The sequence below is a fragment of the Chanodichthys erythropterus genome, chromosome 3 (assembly GCF_024489055.1).
Source record: "Chanodichthys erythropterus isolate Z2021 chromosome 3, ASM2448905v1, whole genome shotgun sequence".
Classification (NCBI taxonomy): domain Eukaryota; kingdom Metazoa; phylum Chordata; class Actinopteri; order Cypriniformes; family Xenocyprididae; genus Chanodichthys; species Chanodichthys erythropterus.
This window is the reverse complement of record NC_090223.1, coordinates 11,232,509-11,253,224: the sequence shown is the minus strand read 5'-3', so window position 1 is coordinate 11,253,224 and position 20,716 is coordinate 11,232,509. Positions and strand designations below refer to the sequence as shown.

Below are 20,716 nucleotides of genomic sequence, written 5' to 3'. Positions count from 1 at the left end.
AGACACTTTGTTTTATTGGGCATTAGATGTGTTTAATGTAAGTAGACAGGGCTAAAAGACTCTCTGACAGCAGATAGACTGTATTTTAATTGAGTTTAGAGTATAGTGACAATGCATGGTTTAATATGAGCTTTTTATGTATTTTTATTGGAAATCTACATCATACCTGTATGTAGTGGTGACGTCTGGTGTCTGTATGGGCAGAATGGCTCCGCCTCTCAGGTGTAAACCAATTTTATCAGCAGGCAGGTTCAAGGAAACCTTTGTTTTGCGATCTGTAATCTTTACCTCCTATAAAACAAAGCAAAAATGTAATTGTCAAAATCTTCATCTTTTATTTGATTATTAAATTGTTTTAGAGGGAGGGGACAAAAGATGGACTATATATATATATATATATATATATATATATATATATATATATATATATATATATATATATATATATATATATATATGTATGTGTGTGTGTTGTGTAATCCATTACTTCTCAGTATAATTAAAAAAGGATGCATTTAATTGATCAAAAGTGACAGTAAAGATATGCTTAATGTTAATATGTATATAAATATATATATATATATATATTATATATAATATTATATATGAATGTTATATATGAATATATGAATGAATATATATATATATATATATATATATTATATATAATATTATATATGAATGTTATATATGAATATATATATATATTTATTTCAAATAAATGCTTTCTATTCATAAATCCTGAAAAAAAAAAAAAAAAAAAATTATCAGGGTTTTCAAAACTGTTCACAACACTGATAATAATCAGAAATATTTTATATTAGAATGATTTCTGATTTCTTACCTGCTCAAAGTCATACCAGATGGCATCTGGGATATAGGCCTCCACAGTTTCAACACCCTAAAACAAACAAACAAAGAGAATCAGCTAAACACAATGAAAAACATTATTTTGATGGTTTAATAATCAGCATTATTCATTTAGCTGGTGGTCAATTTTAAGAGAGATATGGTCCTCCTCTCATGGCTTTTCAACATTCAGAAAGAGAGACTATGAGCGAGATATCGGAGGCAGTTAGAAGCTCACAGAAAGAGAAGCAGCAAACAAACCAAAAGAAAAGATGAGGGAAAACCCACTGTACTCTTCAGATGGTGGCACTCACATGTGATATTCATATCAAGCTGAAAGCAGGGTGAAGACCCGGCCCTGAGTGACTTTAACATAGCGATAGTGTGTGTGTGTGTGTGTGTGTGTGTGTGTGTGTGTGTGTGTGTGTGTGTGTGTGTGTGTGTGTGTGTGTGTGTGTGTGTGTGTGTGTGTGTGTGTGTGTGTGTGTGTGTGTGTGTGTGTGTGTGTGTGTGTGTGTGTGTGTGTGTGTGTTTGTGTGTGTGTGTGTGTTCACTCACAGGATCCAGCACAGGTGTGATGAGAAGATGTGCTCCCCACAAAAACTGCTTGTGCACTGCCCAGGTTTCACTGTCGGAGTAGAACCTGCAGAGCGGAAATATATGGTGATTATATAGCATCATTACTCCAGTCTTCAGTATCACATTATTTAAATTAGAAATCTTTTGTTACTACATACATGTCATTACTGCTGTTTGCACATGGTTATACACTCACTCATGCATCATGGGACGCACTACCGTCTCTCCGTTAACATGGGCCTTGTAGAACAGAGTGTAGAGGTACGGCAGGAGGGTGTATCGGATGTTCAGGTAATGCTTGGAGCTTTTCATCAAGAGAGAGTCAGCGCCGTATGATGCAGGGTCCTGGTCCTGTTAGAAAGCGACAGAGAAGAGAAAAGTTTGGATACTGATAATATGTTCATCATTGGTGGAAATCTGTCGGTCTTTGGAATGATTACTCTTCGGCTAAAAGCTCAATTATTAATCTAATTTCACCAAGATTATTTACCTCATTTACCCTCTCAAACTCTCAGTCTTGAGGTCTGATTGCTTCTCTCACACCAATCTCACAATAATGATTAGAGAAATAAATCTTCTACGGTTGAGGGCATGCTTGTAATTCAGTGCATTGCCGTTGGGCCAGAAACATGTAGCACAAATGTTTAAAGACGCTTTGAGATTGAATGTTTATGGGTGTTTAAAGAGCAGCACATACTTTGAACCCTTGTGCGTTGTGGTTACGGCTGAAGGGGTAAAATGCACCGACTTGCATCCAACGTCTGCAAAGCTCTTCTGGCGAATCGTCGAAGAACCCACAGATGTCTGCACCGATCTGCAGAAGAACATCATTAGATTCAGGAAAAATCACTCATTATCTCAAATTATTATCTTCAGAAAACTAGGCAGTTAAATTTAGTTTCCAGTGTTTATATATATGAAAAAGCCAACCGTAATCTGACCAATGTCTCCATAGAGTATCAGAAGAGTACAATTAAAAGCATCAAATGTGAAGTCATTCTCTTTCAGGTTCGAATTGTCTCATTTGTGTTTCTTTATACTATCTATACTCTAGAGCTTAATACTCTTTCTGACTGTCATTTGTGTCTAACATGTGAGACAAAGTTGAAGCTTGCAATATAATTTAATGAAATATAAGTGAGAACTACCAAGCTATGAAAGATCAACCTCTGGGCATCATGGGCCAGATAAGTACTGTTATAGTAATAATAAAATAATAATAACTGTTTTAAAAAATGATTTACCTTATATTACAAACCACAATAAGCTTGGTGATCAGAAAATATTGTGTAGCAAAAGCAAGAGATGTTTACATCTTCCATCCCATGATAAATCAATTGGATCTGACTACAGTTGGCCAGTCAATGTTAACTCAATTCAACCTGAACACTGAGTCCAAATGCATTCCCATTCAATTTCTCATTGCATTTCATGGAAACCCAATCAAAACCAAAAGCTTTCTCCAAGTGCTTTCCATGTCTCTTGATGGGGCTGTTGTGTTATGAAGAAAAACTGGTGTCTACCATACCATCAATAACCCATGTTGGAAAAGATATTTAATTTGGAGTCAACCCACTTACATAAGGGACTCCAAAGAGGTTAAACTCCAGCATGCCGGGTATCGCCCACTTAATGTCATTCCAGGTGGCGGCATTGTCACCCAGCCAGTGCCCAGCATACTTGCCCACCCCGGGGAAGGAGGAGCGGGTGAAAACCATGGAACGGCTCTTCCCAAACACTGCTCTCGATGCCCTGGAAGCAGAAACACAATTACAGATTACACAGTTATCATTACAGTGCCAGTCCTAGACTTCTGGGGGCCCTAAGCAAAACTTTGTCTGGTGGCCACTGTCAGTACGTTCATGATCTCAACCCCTTAATTTGTTCTTTCAGAGCATTTTTTTGTCAAGGAACAACACTGAGTTAAAATACATAATCTTCTTGTTTTCTTTTGTTGTTTGATTAACATTAAATGACACAGACAGCAGCAGGTTGCTATCACTTTAAAACATCTCGGTTATGTATGGTAATCCTCAATCCCTGATGGTGGGAATGGAGACGTGTATCGAAACCAACATATGGGATTTCGATCTTGGGTGCCCCAATCACCTCTGAGAATATCAGAAAAGTCCAATGAAATTGGCGTGCAGAATTTGCATGCATGTAGGCTTCAGTATTGTTCTGAGGAGCCGAGGTAGCGTCTCGCCCACTTCAGCCGTCAGTACAGATTTGTGGCATGAGGGCCACGTCTTTGTTCCTTCCATCAGGGAATCAGGGTTACCATACATATCTGAGACGTTCTCTTTCTGTTGTGTCAAAACTGACATATGGGGTCCCTACGCTAAACGGCAAAACAACTGTACCGTGTCACGAGATAACACAGTGCAAATGTGGGCAAGCCTATGCGTGCCAACACGTGCAGTAACACTTACTCATAACCTTCCAATATCCAGGGTAGATGACCTCAGGTCTCCACAGGGAGCGCTACCCACTTTTCAAGAAGCCACTGCAACTGTAGGGACTCTTTTGATTAGTTTAAGGCAATAGGGCTGAGACAATGTCTTAGAAGAGCCTTAGAAAATGCACAGTTGTGTGCACCTGGTTGTTAACGTTGGGAAGTATTCTCTTTACTAAAGGGACAGGAACACAACAGATGCCACATCCTACCCGAAGGGGAGGTACATCCTAAGGACCCACCAGAGGGGAATACTATACAGGGAAGTCTATGTGGTGGGCTACCTATCCCACAGTGACCAGAGACAGAGCTAGCTCTGTCGAGGGGAAGACCAACTGGGAAACTGAGCAATGGGGTGACCATCAGGGCAACCACTACATATGGAGCACCAGATTACAAGGGCTCACCTGAAAATGGTCAGCTCACGAGTGTTGGGTCTGGAAGTGAGTTCCTCTGCTGAACTCTACTTCCGGAAAATTACTATAGAAAGGGGGGGCCTAGGGTTCACAAAATTCCTTGGGAACTGGACTAGGCCTGGCATGAAAATTCTGCATACCAATTTCATTGGCCTTTTCTTATATTCTCAGAGGTGATTGGGGTTCCCAATAGCGAATCTCATATGTTGGTTTCAATAAACATCACAATAATATGACATCAAGGAGGGTATTGGAAAGACACAATGACCATTTTATTTCCAACTTAAAAGTCAGGTGCTTGCAAAATTAAGTAAAATGAGAACTTAATAAAAAATAAAATAACTGAATATACTATGTATACATACACTAAAACATTATCCTTCCTCCTACAACCACCCAGACCTTTTGTGAATTGATTCGTAAACATAATTCATAAATCATCATGGTTAGGATGTAACAACCGTGAGCACATTAATATATGACTATCCACCGGTAAATACAGCATTGTTGGGATGTTAATCAGAATTAATCATTCTGAAAAGATGTGAAAGCAGCATCAGTCAATTATAACAGAGATTATTTGCTTACAGTGTGTGGAAAAACCTGCACTTACTTCTCAGTGGCCAGGACCATAGAGTAGCCATAGAGACTGTGGACATCATAGTGGTTCCCCCATTTGTGTTTAGCATCCATACATAAGGTCTTGCTGTACATCAGGCTATCAAGGATACCTTTAGAGTTCAATGGAAATGAAGAGGACAGATGTTCACAGATGCTGTGGAAATACTGATGTGAAATGTAGTTGTTGATGCATTTCAGACTCACGTGGGGTGAATGGAGGATAGTTGAGTTTGTTATCTGCGCAGCCATTGATGCTTCCCTTTACGAAATTAGCCACCTCATTCATGTCCTTAGAAAAAAATCACCAATTAGTTTAGTGCTTCCTGATTCAGGCAAGTTAATTTTCTCAAGATTAAAACAAAAATCTCCAGAAATGTTCATGTCATGACATTATCTTTGAAAATCAAATATGGAGATGAAAAACAAGGATTGTATCAATGCATTCTTTGATTGCACTGAAAATAATTTTGAAGTTCAAAAGACTGTTACTCATTAGATGAACAAAAGTGTTTAATTTGACTTTAATTGGAGCAAATTAGTTGATTTAACTTAAAAAGTTTAATGTTATAGGTTGCCTTATTTTTTAAGCAAGCTAAAATTTTCTGTTTTACAGTGTAGGGAGGCTTTAAAATCAACATGAAATGGCATTCATAACCACTTTATTTTTTATAATGTGATGCATTTCTGAATCAGAATATTCAGTGAGACAAACAGGGCAGAAATTGATGCCAGCGGACCCAGGGTTTGAGTCCCGCTTAGAGCAGGTGGTTTCGAGGGGTGGCATTGGTGCCGTGACCCAGATGGAAGTGAGGTTTAGGGAGGTGAGTGTAACAGATCTGGGCCAGTGAGAGTTGTGTGTAAACCTCAGTTGTCTGATCTCAAAAGGCGCTTCAAGAAATGCTTCTTGATTGTAATATTTGAAACATGAATTTTCTGTAAAGCTGCTTTGAAATATGTATTGTGAAAGCACTATACAAATTAATGTGAATTTAATTGAACAGAAGTTTGATGAATTACTACTGTAAGTAGGGTCAATTATGATTTAGCTTTTGTGGGTTATATTGTTCTAGATGATATGTTTATTGAGCTTTGCTGTGTTTGAATATCATGATTAATACACAATGATGCATTGGCATATAGTATTGATTTGGAGATTCTGTATGAAGTTAGAGATCTGAATCAAAACATTTTTAATAACCTTTCGTGACATCCCACCAAGTTTTAAAATGATCAGGTTTGGTGATGGGTAATGATCCCTGCGGGTTACTTACAATCCAGAGAGCGTCATGCTTGACTTCATTGTGGAAACGCGAAATTTCATCAACCCACCAATCAATGCAAGACTCGCTAGTGAAGTCAGGAAATACGGTTTCCCCTGGCCAGACCTGTGACATGTGAGAGAGCGGAAGAGAATCTGCTTAACTCTCCTGCATATAATCTCTTGAATGAATGAATGAATGAATGAATGAATGAATTAATTAATTAATTAATATCTTAATATAATATCTTAATATAATATTGGACATTCATTCGTTCATTTATTCGTTCATTCGTACGAATGAATGAATGAATGAATGTCCAACAAAAACCAAACATCATGGAAATCATTCAAGTTCAGATATTTTTATAAAGAAGAACCAGTTCTCAATCCCAAACCCTGCTAACAATTAATCAATCAGGAGTATGTTTGGAGGACTGTACCTCTCCCAGTAGAGGTGTTTCCCCGTCTGCTTCAGTGACCCAAGCTTTAGCTGCATGCCCCCTGTCAAGAGCTTCATAAGGTCCATTTATCCTCCGACCCGTGGACACGGCAGGATCCTACCAAGAAGAAAATGTTCTGAGGTGTTCAACAGGACAAAATAAAATTCAGCAAGAGGTTGAAATGTATGACCAAAACTTGTTTTGGCCTACTGTCCAAAACCTAGAACTAAATTGCCAACCTACAAAACTCTGCAACTCAGCATAAATGAAACCACAATATCAATTGCTCACCAATATGGTGATGTATTTCTGCCCTTTTTCATGCATGTAGTCAGCAAACTGAGGCAGCTCCGCAAATTTCACCGTATCATAGGTGAAGATCTTTTTGTCCTCCATGTAGTCAATATCAGTGTACTGGACGTCCTGGAACACAAAATAATTATGGTTCAGCTGTAAGTCTTAGTAAAATCTAAATAAAATCAGTTTACTTCTCTGACTGAATATCCTGTTTCAATTCAATGTCTATTTATGGAAGTTACAGTCTTAAACATAAAGGTTGTTTATTAGCATTGATGGTTCTGTGATTCTTTCCATCGCACAAAAGGTTCTTTAATAGTCTAAAGAACCTTTTCCACTTTAAACTGTTCTTTACAATAAGAAATTAAGAAATGGCTTTTGGAAGCTTTATTTTTGGAAGCTTATTGACCCAGGTTAGAGTCCTGCCTAGAGCAGGTGGTTTGAACAAGAGGGGTGACATTGGTGCCGTGACCCGGATGGGAGTGAGGTTTAGGGGGGTGAATGTAATGGACGTATTCCGGTGAGAGCTGTGCGTGTAAACCTCACTCGTCTGATCTCAAAAGGCACTTAGAAACTACCATCTTTAGCCTCCATGTTAGAATGCCTGACTCCCATGCCGGCTGACCAAGGTTCGAGTCCCACTTAGAGCAGGCGGTTCGGACAGGAGATGTTACACCTGCACTATAACACTGAAGTCTCATCCTTTACGATCAGCACCTTCAGCCTTTATGATGGCTAATGCTTCTTTTGCATGCTAACATTGTAGATTCACTGTTGTCTGTTGTGATTTTTCTGGAAAGCTTGACTTCCATCAGCATATGTCAGTCATTTTCTAATGCTAATTAGGTGGAGATGCAATATCCTGACATGCTAATGCCTTTTTTTGTTAGAATGACATCAAACATTGAGCTTCAGTGTATCTTTTGGCATTTGGAGCCCCAGCATAATGTGAAAAACGCTTCTAAATGCATGTGTATAGTTGAAATGCACATATGTGCAGTTATTATTCATGATAATAAAGCTTTATTTTGTGCTCTTGATGGTGGCTTTGAAGGACTGGGTGGGATCAAGTTTTGTAGAACAAAGTAAGGGGCCTCCTTCACTTACATATGGAAGGCCGGCCTGTCGATTTCTCTCCACGACTTTCTTGATCTCGTCCAGGCTGCCGTAGTCCCAGCGAGAGATCTGGAAGCCCAGAGACCAGTACGGAGGGATGAAAGGCCTGCCGATCAGCTGGAGAGATATGAAGCAATGTTAAAGATGCTGAAAATCACATCCTCTCAGGCTCATCTGGAAGCTTCATCTGGGCCTATAGGAATTCACTTCAACTCTTGTCATTAGCTAATGTAAATAAGCATTGATGAAGTTTTGGTAAGAAGTTCATGGCGTGATCAGGATCAGGCTTTATTTTATGACCGTCTGACTGCTTATTACTGCTATTTGCCAAAAAATAAATAAATAAATGGACGTGTTATTTTAGTATCATTGATATATTTTAGTTTTCATTTTAATTTTAGATAAATTTTTAGTAATTTTGTTGTGTGGGTTTCTCATTTTTAGTAGGTTTTTTTTTTTTTTTTTTTTTTAAATATCTACATAGTTCTTATAAAATTTTATTTTAATTTTTAGCTATTTTAATACTGGGAAGATAAAGAGAAATTATGTCTTGTCAACAAGCTGAAATATTTTTTATTAATTTTATAAATGTTTTTATTATTAATAGTTTTTTTTAAATGGTTTTAGTTTTGAGTTTAGTTAATGAACATAACCCTGAAATGGACATGAAATATTGATGTGATCTGAATTTTTTATAAGAAATAAAAATATTTTGACCAGGACAATAGTCACTTATGCACTTTAGCCAGAGCTGTGTAATGGATAATAATATTTTATATGATTTTACTTCATAATAGTTATATAATATATGTAATTAATAACGTAAAATTTTGTGGTTATTTTACAAAAACACAGAATGCTACATATTTAGAATAAAGCATTTCAGAATAGTATAATATAAATATTTTCTATGTAAATTTAATAGAAAATAAACATATTATAAATGTTTATAATTTATAATAGAATATTTTTTTTTTTTTTTTTTGCTGTCAATATACAAAAATATTTGACTGCAAAATACTATCACTGACCAATAAGAATAAAGTATTTTTGTACAATAAATTCTAGTATTTTGTTAAAAAATATTTCCACCGCAAAATATGTACCACTACATAAAAAATGGTAAAAGAATAAATAATCTATAAAATGAATTAATATACAAGTTATCAATTTGATATGTATTTTATTATTTGCATCTTTTTGCTTTTAATCTGACTGGAAAACGGAGAAATTCCCAGGATGATCAGGAAATGACTCTATTCATTCTTGCCCACACACAAGTTTCTATGTGCCACATGTCCTAGCTTGTGTACTGTCCAACATGCTGTGTTTCTATCATGAAAAAAGCATTTTCATGTGTTCACAATTTTGCCCACAAATGTCACTGGTGTTTCCATTTCTATCACCTGTGTGAACTCATCCACCACTGCCTCTGGTGTCTCCCCAAGCAGGATGTAGAAGTCCAAAACCCCTCCAATAGTCCGGTAGGTTACGGCCGGAGCTGGCTGGATTGTCACCTCTGCACACACATGAGAACAGACAGACAAAAAAAAACAACTTAGTCTGCATTCAATTGATAAACTAAACAAAAGTAGCCATTCCAAACACATAAAAGGCACTATACATGCAAATCATGTTATTAAAGATTATGACTTTAGACCATGGCAAAGCTTCACAAAGCTTCACATCAAAACGACAGAATAAAACTACTCAAGAGAGGGTCTGTTTACCCATTGCATTGCTGTTCATGAGGAAAACACCAAAGGATTGGCCGCTGCCATCTTCCAGACATGTGAAATAGGGGTAGTGGCCGTACAGGTTGTGTGTGTCCTGGGGTAGGAAAAGACATCAAGGTTTGTAATGGCAAATTTCATCCTTTCAATCAGTTAATTAGACAGTTTGGGACATTTATGTCTCATGATCTTGAAACACAAATTGCAGGATAATCCTACACACCCTAGATCTCCTCTGAAAAGGAGTGAGTTGTTCTAAATAATTCATTTATGAATCAGACTGATCTAGTTCTTGAGTTCGACTCACTGACTCAGTGATTCGGTTGACTTTAATTTCAGTCAAATGACTTTGGAAGATTTGGAATTTGCCTTTTGAAGCAAAAGCTTACCTAAAATTTTGTATTTCACTGAAGAAACTAAGTCAGAGAAAGGGTTTTTGTAATGTTGTAAATGTTATGACTCACGCCATTGGGAAAAGCATCTCTTGTGAAGATAGGCCAGGTCCTCCAGTTGGTGTCATGGCGGAAGGTCTGATGGACATGCTCTCCAAGTCCATAGATATTGTGAGAGGGGAGTTTAGCCGAGAGCTGAAGGTACTGATCAGCAAAAACCAGCGGCCCAATGGTTGTGTCAAACCTGACCGAGAAAGAGAGATGAAGCAATGCCATAGAGAGAGTAAGTTTAGTAAGTTCAATTCAGTTTGTGGATGAATCTCATGAAATCTGCCAAGAATATACTGCATCCATTGACCAAAAGATTCACCCTTCAAATATAGAAAATGCACACCCAAAACACATGAAAACACTAGAATAAATGACAAATACTGACAGATGGGTCATCTTCTGTGACAAAAGGACAACAACTTCCTATTCTTGAAACCACAGCTAAAATGATAGCTAAGAATCATTCTGCAACATATATATCTTCTTATCTAAAACTCTACTTGGAGTATTATTAAAAATAACATCACTTACAGATAAGATTAATGAGCATATTATGCAGATACACTCCTTATGACATATAAATACATGCCAAAATCTCAATATGAATCATGCGTTCCTATGATTAAAAACATTATTATTAGGCTTTTAATCATGAAAGATTACTAAATCATTGATTGTTATGCAGCACAAACACTGTACAGATGTGGCTATGATACCATGTAAAGGGAAATAACTTATATACTATATATAAATAACTATATACAATATAAACAGCATTTTCATAAAAATGTTGCAAAGCATTGAATTTCTCACTGGGCAATCCTGCTATTGACAGCTGTTTTAATACAAACAACATTCATGAGAAATCGGCGTCTAATTCGGATCATTGTTTATATCTTTGATGTACATACAGAATAAGGTCTTTCACACATCTTGCATTAAAAGTTATTTTATGTGTACATTTAAAAGAGTTTCTGTTATGTTGAAGGTTAGTATTGTGCTGAAGAGTAAACACTACATTGACACTATGAGTAATGTCTGTGCTAAAGCCAATGCCAAGCTGCTTTTTTGGAGTAATCAACTTAAAAAAATTGTGTTTATGCTACAAATTATACTCAATCTAGTTTGTTGTTGAACATAATTTCATTAAAAAAAGATTGATGCTAACTGTTGCATATTCTTCCAATAAGCAGTGGTGCACTGCTTTCTTTAATCTCTCTTTAAAAAGGCCACCACATTGCTTATGTGACAGATTCAACATGCATGAAGCAGGCCTGATAGTCACTGTGGGAAAAAAACAGCATATGCTGGTTAGGCATGTTTGTATGTCCTGAGCTGGAGCTAGTTGCTTAGGACCAGTTTAGGACCAGCACTTGACCAGTTTGTACCAGATCATGACCAGCTTCCATGCTTCAAAACATACCTAACCAGCATTTTCAACAGGGCATTCAAACACACATGACGGCAGACAATAACAAAAGGAAACAAAGCACTTTCCATCAATATTGTGTCGACAGCGAGATGAAGATGGACTGCTTTCCACAAAGCTTGTTTGCAATGCTTCAGGCCAGATTCCCTTATTCTGTCTTTATGGTGCTGTGATTACCTCTCTTTAGTCAAAGAAACAGTCTAAAATGATTCTGTGCTGCATTGTTAGCAATGCACTAAACTCACAAAGAGTCAACATTTGATCTGTGTGTGAATAGAAAGAGAAAAAAACGAAAAGGCCCCAACTCACAGGAGTTTCTCAGGAGATTTTCTCCAAACTTTCAGTCCAAAGGGCTTCTGGGTCAGCTCCAGTCTGTAATTTAGGGGTCCGGTGGGAGGGTTGGAAGGCGCTTGCACATGCTCGTGAGGAACCTCAAACCTGGCTTGCTTTGTATCAGTGATCTGGTAAACAAAGAGAACATTGCACACCATTATAGACGTATTTACATTGACACGATGCCTCTGCTATTTGAGTCACTTTTTAAACACCTTAAATCGAAGACGGTTTTCTGTCTGCATTTCAGCGTAGAAGGTCACTTCTTTAATGTCAGCTCCGAATAGAGATGGCGCATCCATTCTTGTCAGCTTGGCCTCAATATCTACAGCAAAACAAACATTTTCCAGGAGGTCTTGGCGAATTGTTTGCTCTACTTTCTACATGGTCAAACACAAACTTTTCAAAGTACAATGGAAAGTAGATGATTTGTACAATATATCGGTTCAGGCTGAACTCACGAGTGCTGTCAGGCTTGCTTTCGCTGACCATGGTGTAGCCATGGTTCTTGGAAAAGAAGCACCAAGGGACGTTAGCCTCACTCACAGGGCTCCAGCAGCAAGCTCTTTCCAAACACTTTTGCTGTAAGGCAAAGTATGATTTAGCAAAGCATGCTGGGAGTTTGTATGTAATGTAGGCCATATCTACTGCAGTCTACCTCGGAAGCATTGGGATCTGGGAAACAGTCCACTCTCTCGCCATATGGAATGTTGGGACATTCTGGAACAACGTTTTGACCTGTGGATCAAGATACACATTAGTGGATGATCAAAGACTTACATTTCTCACTGTCCTTGATGAGGTGGCTGCTGTTTTCATTGCTTTTCATCTGAAAAAGTGAATAATAAAAAGCAGTTGGTTGTTTCTCTGTGTTTGCTGTTTGCCAGTCTCATGTAGAACTTACTCCATGAGTTAAGCATCTTTCATAACCATATCCAGAATCTAGACGTGATGCCCACGATCAGGGTCATCAAGTACTTGATCATGAACACCTTGAAGTCCGGGTTCATCTGCGGGTTGTGCGTGGGACACAGCACCGTGCTCCACTTCTGTTCCCACTGATCCCCAAAGGCCTGTTCGTAGAAGTAATAACACACAATCATGATGGTGGCCAAAACCGTGTAGAGGACACTGAAGATGCCCATGCACACCATCAGTTCTCCAGCTTATCCGTCTTGGTGCCGTCGTGCTTCATGATGGTCCTGGTGTGGAACAGGGACATGAAGCCCACCAGGAGGAATGAGGTGCCGATAAACAATATTTCAGTTTAACCGGTTCTACTCAACCTACTCCGTGTGGGACTCAAACCATGGTCTCCGACATGGGAAGCGGGCGCTCTATCATCAAGTGAGTAAGGTTTACAGGCACAACTCTTACTGGCCTGAGAGTTACACCAGGATGAACCCACGGACTGCATCCATGCTATCGATGCCCACAAAGCAGATGCTGCTGAGAACATCTCCATCCACTTGATCCACGGTCAGGATCCTGATGGTCTTGATGGCTGCCACTGCCGACGCTGCGAGATGGAAATATTGCGAATTTGCATCAATGGCCTCATGGCCACATTTCATCCCAGCTGCGAGGAACCAAGTGAGTGCTATAGGATGATCCACCAGATGGAGCTAAACATGCTGAAGAACCAGAAAATCATAAACAGGATGGTGCAACCTTCCTTTTTGGTGCCTTGAACCAACCAAATTCATTATTAGACTACGCATTGCAAACCATTTTGTCTTCCAGCAGGAATCCAGGGATGTAAGCGATGATAACACAGTGAAAGGAATAAATGGGTCCTTCCGGGTAACTAAAAGGCTTCTGAAAAGCACATGTTGTTTACTGTCAGGAGCAATTTGAATTATTTTGAGAGTGCAACTGGTTGAAGAGTTATGATAACAGGAATACAGCTTGGTTTGATGTGTCGGCAACGACACAGCTGGTTTAATAATTAATATTAAATTATTAAATTTAGTCCAATTCGTTTTGCTCTGGAACAAGTAATAGATAAATAAGACCAAATTGCCTGTTTTATGTACCAAAATGAATTATATCTCACGTTTAACCACTATAAGAACAAGCGGCAAATCCCTGAAGCACTGGTCGAGATGAAGCTGTTCTCAGCGGGTACACGAGCACTGAACGGCCACTGACGACCTGGAGCTCGCATCTTCGAAAACGTCTAAACAAATTGTAAAATAGGCGCAATGATTAAATATGAGTAACATATTTCAAGTCTAAACAACTACATTCTTGCCTAATTGTCGCATTTGGAAAAAAAGGATATGGTGGATTCCGTCATGACAGTCGTCATGACAGTCACTTCAAGCGGAGTGATATGAATGGTGATACTTAAGATAGGAGTGCTGTTATCGTTAAAATATTGCACGGCTATCAGCCAAACAGGTTTGAGAACCATAAAGACCTGTTTCTATGTATAAAAGGATATAATTGCTGTTGTATTATTGTCTTAATATTATAATAGTGACAAACTCAGGTTTACTTTAGTGGACATAGTGTATTAGATCAATCCATTCCTGCTTCTGATTAGTCATTACAATGTTGCAGGTGTGCTTTAAATCATGTTAAAATAACAGTTATGATGTAAAAAGTGGAATAATAATCTTACCTGAAGCACTCAAAGCTACGAGAAGACAGAGAGACAAGTAGACAGTCCAGACCGCCATTGTTTCTCAAAGAACACTGGAACTCTGCATAAAATTTAAAACAGAATTATACATTAATATTTATTACAATGTTTACATGGTTCAGTAATGTATTTTTGTGACACAAACCCGTCCAGTAGATCAATGTCAGTGTCTGGATTGCGTTGTGGAGCCCTGGTTTCTTTTTATATGGTGGAGGAGAGTTTGTTTAACAACACCTGCTCATGTTCTCACTTCCTGTACAAACAATGTTTTTATATAGTTTGTATTTGACCCTCCTCTGTTACAAAACCATTATTGTTTATATATATAAAATCATAATATCATATATATATATATATATATATATATATATATATATATATATATATATATATATATATATATATATATATATATATATATATATATATATACAAAATCAAAACAATTATTTTTAAAGCTGGAACTATATCATTTCTGTGACTCTATGAACATGTTGTACAAGCATTTTTACAAATGTGATAGGATTATGTAAACAGCATGTGAGCAAGAGAACAGGAGCAGTTGCTGGAATCAACATTACCTTGAATATATCAGAGTCACCTTGAATAAATGAATGCAGTAAATCATTCACATTCACCTAAGGTCTACACTATTCATTGCACGTAAATGTGTTTCATATCATTTACAGATCTTCTTGCCATATGCAAAGCTTCTGGTATACCTTTCAGTTACAGGAAATACAAATCTGTACAAATCCCTTATAATATTTAAATTATAAATAGTTTTTATGTAAATATATTTTATTTTTATATAGATATCTTTGAGCCCCTAACTCACCCCTATACCTAAGCGTGACCACTTTTCAGCCACTTCTATAGCATCGCTCATCACATATGTTGGTGCATTAAGTTGAAAATAGACAAGACAAGGTTCGCTTGTTAGAGCTACTTTAATGCTGTTGAAAGACTGTTCAGTCTGAGTTCTCCATTCCCCCTGAACATTCTTCCTTGTTGGTCGTCTGAGAGGTTCTGAGATGTTTGCAAAGTTAGGAATAAATTTGATTAGATATTCACATGTACTCAGAAAAGATCTCATCTGATGTATATTTTGTGGCCTGGGTGCTCCACACACAGCCTCCAATTTCCTGCGATCAGGTTTAATTTGTTTTAGATGTTACTAAATGACCCAGAACCTCTACTTGTTTTAGTCTAAAGGAACACTTATCTTTGTTCAGTTTAAGTTCTCTTTATTTGAATCTTTCAAACACTGCTCTCAATCTTTCCTCCAGCTTACTGTCAGTGTCAGTACACACTTTTGTGTCATCCATGTACCAAACTACACCAGCTAATCCACAAAATATTGAGTCCATGGCTTTTTGATCAGCCTCTGGTGCACTAGAAAGGCCAAAAGGAACTTTTGGAAATGGTAGCACCCTCTATACGTGATGAAGGTTGTCTGCAGTTTTCCTGCAGAATTAGGCTACTTTAACACACTTTTGTAACCTTACCTTAACACTTTTGCCGCGGGTTGTCTTTCATGTCCGTGGGTTGAAGCGACCACAATTTAGCCCCTGGAATGCGAATTTTACCAGGGGAACCCCACCAAAAACACAGATTTTACCCCCCTGAACATGATTGTTACCTGGGGAAACCTGCTAAATCAACCTGCAAAAATCCTTGCCTGGCATCCAATTTAGGAAATATTTCTGCACCTTGCATCACTTGAAGAATGCTATCAACTGTATGAAGTGGATGTCTTTTACGAATGGCTGCTTTATTGACCTATCTTAAATCACACAGTCTCATCTCTGCTCTGTCTTTCTTTGGTATCAGTAAGAGGTTGTGGATTCATTCTGCTCTTTCATTGACCTCCTCAATAATTCCTTCTTCAATCATCTTATTGAGCTCTTGATTGACAGCTTCAATCATGTGATATGAAACTCGTCTTAGTACTTGTGCCACAGGTGATATTTACTCTGTGAAAATATCCAGAAATTTTTCTCAGTCATTTAAACAGTGACTCTTTGGTCAGTTTTCTGAACCTGTCTGGGGAATTTTCCACTTTGTTCACACGACACCTGTTAAACTCCCATCTTAAAACATGCATTCCTCACCAGCTGTGGTTCTTCCATTAATCACATGATATTGTGTTTTATAGTTTTGTCTTTGTATTTTAAACAAGCATCAATGCATTTCAAGAGAGCATCTTGTACATATGCAAAACATCTTTTTTTTTTGGCACAGAGTGATGCCTTTCTCTGCAAAGTGTTGTACAGTTGCTCACTGATGAATTATTTCAACTGCCTTTCATTTTGATTCTTTGGCCTTGCACTTAAGTGTCAGATTTTTTTTTTTACAATACAGGCATTTTACTGTTTTTGCTCCACATTCACTTGAATAGTGCGTGGCCAACACGCATCTGTGTCATTTCTTATCATTGTCTGTGCGTGATTCATCTGTTTACTCTCTGTCCTTTAGCATGCGTTCGCTGCGTGCGAGTGCTGTTTATTGAAATGTACTTGACAGTCTTATCAAACTGCTTGACTGCTCCAAAAGCCTCTTTGACTCTGCTTGTGCTGCCTCAAAGTTTTGTGCAAACTTTAAGGGTTTATCCAAAGTTAATCCTTCCTCTTGTCAGTTTGTCACACAGTCATTTGTCTTCTACGCTCTTTTCTACCAGTTGATCTCTCAGTATATCTGACTCCAGAGCTCCAATCTTTTTTCCCATTTTAATCTTTCCTTATTCAAAAGTCAGTTTAAATAGAGTACAGATTTAGCCTTCTGATTTTGCACATTTTAAATATTTACACCTGAGACATTCGTGAACACCATCAAATTAACATATTTATTGCAAATTCCAAACATTTACACGTGAGCAGATATTTGCAAACACAACCTACATTGATAAGTTAGTATTTTAGCTACCATAAACACTGTCAGAAACTATCCAAAACTAGGCGAAATATATATATATATATATATATATATATATATATATATATATATATATATATATATATATATATATATATATATACTGTTTAGACTGTATTATAAATGTTTACACCCGAGCAGATATTCACAAACATTTGTAAGCTACATTGATAATGTAGGTTTTTTCTGTAAGCAGTGTCATAAGCTTGCCAAAACTAGACGAAATATAACCTAAACATTCATATTATTTTACGTAATGTTACCAGGCGCATGATGGGTGTTTATAAAACACTGCTTCATGAAGTTTCGAAGCTTTACAAATCATTTCTTTCGATTCAGTGGTTCGGAGCTGCCAAACTGTCAAAGTCACGTGAACTATTGAAGTTTCAAAACACTTTTGACGTAACGAAGCCTCGTTTGCTGAAATCATGTGATTTTGGCGCTCTGAACCACTGAGCTTCGAAGCTTAATAAAGCATAATTTTGAAATTGCCCATCACTAGATATTGTGGAATAATGTTGCTATTTTTTTAGGCGCACAAAAAGTATTCTCGTCACTTTATAACATTAAGGTTGAACCACTGCAGTCACATGAACTGATTTTTAGTAGCTTTCTGGGCATTGAAAAAGGGAGTGTTATTGCTGGCGATGCAGGCCTCACTGAGCCATCGGATTTTATGAAAAATAACTTTATTTGTGTTCTGAAGATGAACGAAGGTCTTATGAGTTTGGAACGACTAAGGGTGAGTAAATAATGACTGAATTTTCATTTTTGGGTGAACTAACCCTTTAAGAAATCTTTAATTTACATCCAAAAATACTCAGGAGAGTACAAGAACAAGGAAGGTCAAACACAAACCAAACATACAATATTTTGTTATGTCACAAGACAAAGAACTGGGGAGAACAAAGAGCTTAAATACACGAGGGAGATCATTAACTAAACTGAGAACAAGTGTAGAACTAATTAAAAACCATGGGAACAAACAAGGAACTAGAAATCAGGCAAATGGGATAGTCGTGACATGTAGGATCAACCAGTGCTTGCCAGAAAGAGCTGCAGCTCTTTTAATGTTGCCTTCCTGACCAGTTTTCTCTTTGTCTTCCCATCAGAGAAAATTAATTCTTGACATTGTCACATGTTATACTTTCTCTGCTTGTTGATGGCTGTTGTCACTAATGCCTTGGACGTTTTTGTAGCCCCTCACCTTGTGATAGCTAAAACAAATAAGATCCTGTGGCTCTAGTAGTAGCGTGCAAACAAAAAAATCTTAGGGTTAATAAGAGTCACTTCAGGTGAATACAGCTGCATACTATGACACATGAGCTTGATGAATAGTTAATTATGAAGTTAATGTTTTCAGTGGCATTGCATAGGTTGTGATTTCACATTAAAGTTCTGATTTTATTTATCTTTCCTTCTTTTGTTACATCACAAAACAGGGGTGCGTAGACTCTTTATAACCACTGTAAATAATTGTAAGTGCTGTATTTCAACATGTCATCTGATGTACATTTAGGTTTAGTTTTGCTGTAACTTGTATTAAAGTGAAGAAATGTTTGCTTAACTTGTGCTCTATCTATCACACACACTCATTTCTCATATTGATATACTCAGAGACTCATTTCTATATTGATACTGTGGGGTTTTATTTGTACACAGTGTTGGTATTTAACACTGTTTGACATTTAATAGTATGTATACCTTATGCATATAAGAAGTAGTAGTAATAGTAGTAGTATCAGTAATCTGGTGGATTTTGTAGGAAGGTTAATACTGGATTTATATTTTTTAAAAAGGATCGAAAAGGAATATCAGTTTTGTTTAATAAAAAAATATAATAATAATTGCTTTAATAGTGCACCTTTTAACCCTAGGATTATTCCGATAAGGTTAGTCAAATCTAGCTTAAACCATAAAGTACTCACCCGTCTGCAGGTTGAAGTTCTTCAGGAATGACGTAGAAGACAACCTTGTGGTTGTTCTTTATTGAGGCTCAGTTTGTAGTTATAAGTAAAGTCTTTTACTCAGACTTTTTATACTACTCATCAATTGATCAATGCCTTGTATGATCCAGTCTTCCTGTTGTAATGGCTCTGTATCTCATGATTAATCCGCCAGATGTCCTTCCTCTGTTGTTGATTTCTTCTAGCACTCCTACTCTTCTTCACTGAAGTCTTTATCTGGCTCACCTCCGCTTGAGGTTGCAACATGCTCTATTCATCCTTATTGTTAACCTTTGTGGTTGGTTACATCAAACTCAAAAACCTAACTTTCACAACTGTTGCTTAGTCATCTTATCTTATAACAAACAAAGGAAGTATTGCAGTTACTTAATTTCATAATCATTCAAGCATTGTCTTTAACTTAAAAGCAAGCAAATAACAACTTTGAAACAGGTAAATAGCAATATCAGTATCAATATCCAAAACACCCCCTTCTTGCTATTTACGGAAGCCCTAAACAGCCATGGATTATTATTTTTTTTCTATCTTATTTTCTCGTGATCACGACTTAATTTTCTCGTGATCTCGAGATAACAAAAGTTGTTTTCTTGTGATGGAGCCCTCTGCTGGCCAGTGGGGGGAATCACGGGGTTCGTCTCCGTGACACCAGTTGATATAGGCTAAAAAAATCTTGGGATGCTGTTTGAGAAGCGTGTTTGTGTGTATGTGTGTTGTTTCCACAAAGAAATGTAGAAAATACAATAGGTCACTATCACTGAATTAAATGACATAGGCTATAAATCATATTTCTTATATACATTGAGTGACACAGTAAGGTTCAAACAGAATATACAGTGACATCAAAATTAGTTTTAACAAGCAATAAGTTTAGTATCACACCGAACTATTGCGGTCGTGAAATTTTGGTGAGGCAACTAGTCAGAACGATAACAGATACATTTTCAAGCAAAATATTTATAATCAGTCATTTAACAGTTAAGTTAATCACTTAAGGCACACAATACTGCACAAAATAAAGCGATCACGAAAACTATCTCTGTCTGAAACTCGTACTATCTGAGCCAATATGAACTCTTACAGTAAAGTGGACATTTACAGTGCATCAGCAGATATATTTGGTAATATACTGCCACCTGTTGGCACATTTGTGTAATTTAGAGCAGAGATTAAAGGTGATAAAGAGGATCTTTTCGTCG

At 37.2% G+C, this 20,716-nt stretch overlaps 2 protein-coding genes across 2 annotated transcripts in view; both read right to left on the bottom strand.

The window, feature by feature from the left end:
* The window catches only part of LOC137017041 (sucrase-isomaltase, intestinal-like), a 29,651-nt gene extending 14,814 nt beyond the window's left edge, over positions 1–14,837 (bottom strand). Inside the window, exons 1-21 of the mRNA XM_067380941.1 lie at positions 14,765–14,837; positions 14,599–14,680; positions 12,631–12,710; positions 12,434–12,554; positions 12,188–12,297; positions 11,949–12,100; positions 10,232–10,403; positions 9,765–9,864; positions 9,441–9,553; positions 8,026–8,151; positions 6,913–7,044; positions 6,622–6,738; positions 6,192–6,305; positions 5,125–5,209; positions 4,913–5,030; positions 3,009–3,180; positions 2,126–2,242; positions 1,625–1,779; positions 1,408–1,492; positions 845–901; positions 167–291 (exon numbers count right to left, since the gene is read on the bottom strand). Of these exons, the coding sequence (XP_067237042.1) occupies positions 167–291; positions 845–901; positions 1,408–1,492; positions 1,625–1,779; positions 2,126–2,242; positions 3,009–3,180; positions 4,913–5,030; positions 5,125–5,209; positions 6,192–6,305; positions 6,622–6,738; positions 6,913–7,044; positions 8,026–8,151; positions 9,441–9,553; positions 9,765–9,864; positions 10,232–10,403; positions 11,949–12,100; positions 12,188–12,297; positions 12,434–12,554; positions 12,631–12,710; positions 14,599–14,656 (2,309 nt within the window). The 5' untranslated portion in view covers positions 14,657–14,680; positions 14,765–14,837. The remainder of the gene's footprint in view (positions 1–166; positions 292–844; positions 902–1,407; positions 1,493–1,624; positions 1,780–2,125; positions 2,243–3,008; positions 3,181–4,912; positions 5,031–5,124; positions 5,210–6,191; positions 6,306–6,621; positions 6,739–6,912; positions 7,045–8,025; positions 8,152–9,440; positions 9,554–9,764; positions 9,865–10,231; positions 10,404–11,948; positions 12,101–12,187; positions 12,298–12,433; positions 12,555–12,630; positions 12,711–14,598; positions 14,681–14,764) is intronic.
* Positions 1–20,716, bottom strand: part of LOC137017053 (zinc finger protein 271-like) — a 58,860-nt gene that overhangs the window by 25,191 nt on the left and 12,953 nt on the right. The window lies entirely within an intron of this gene.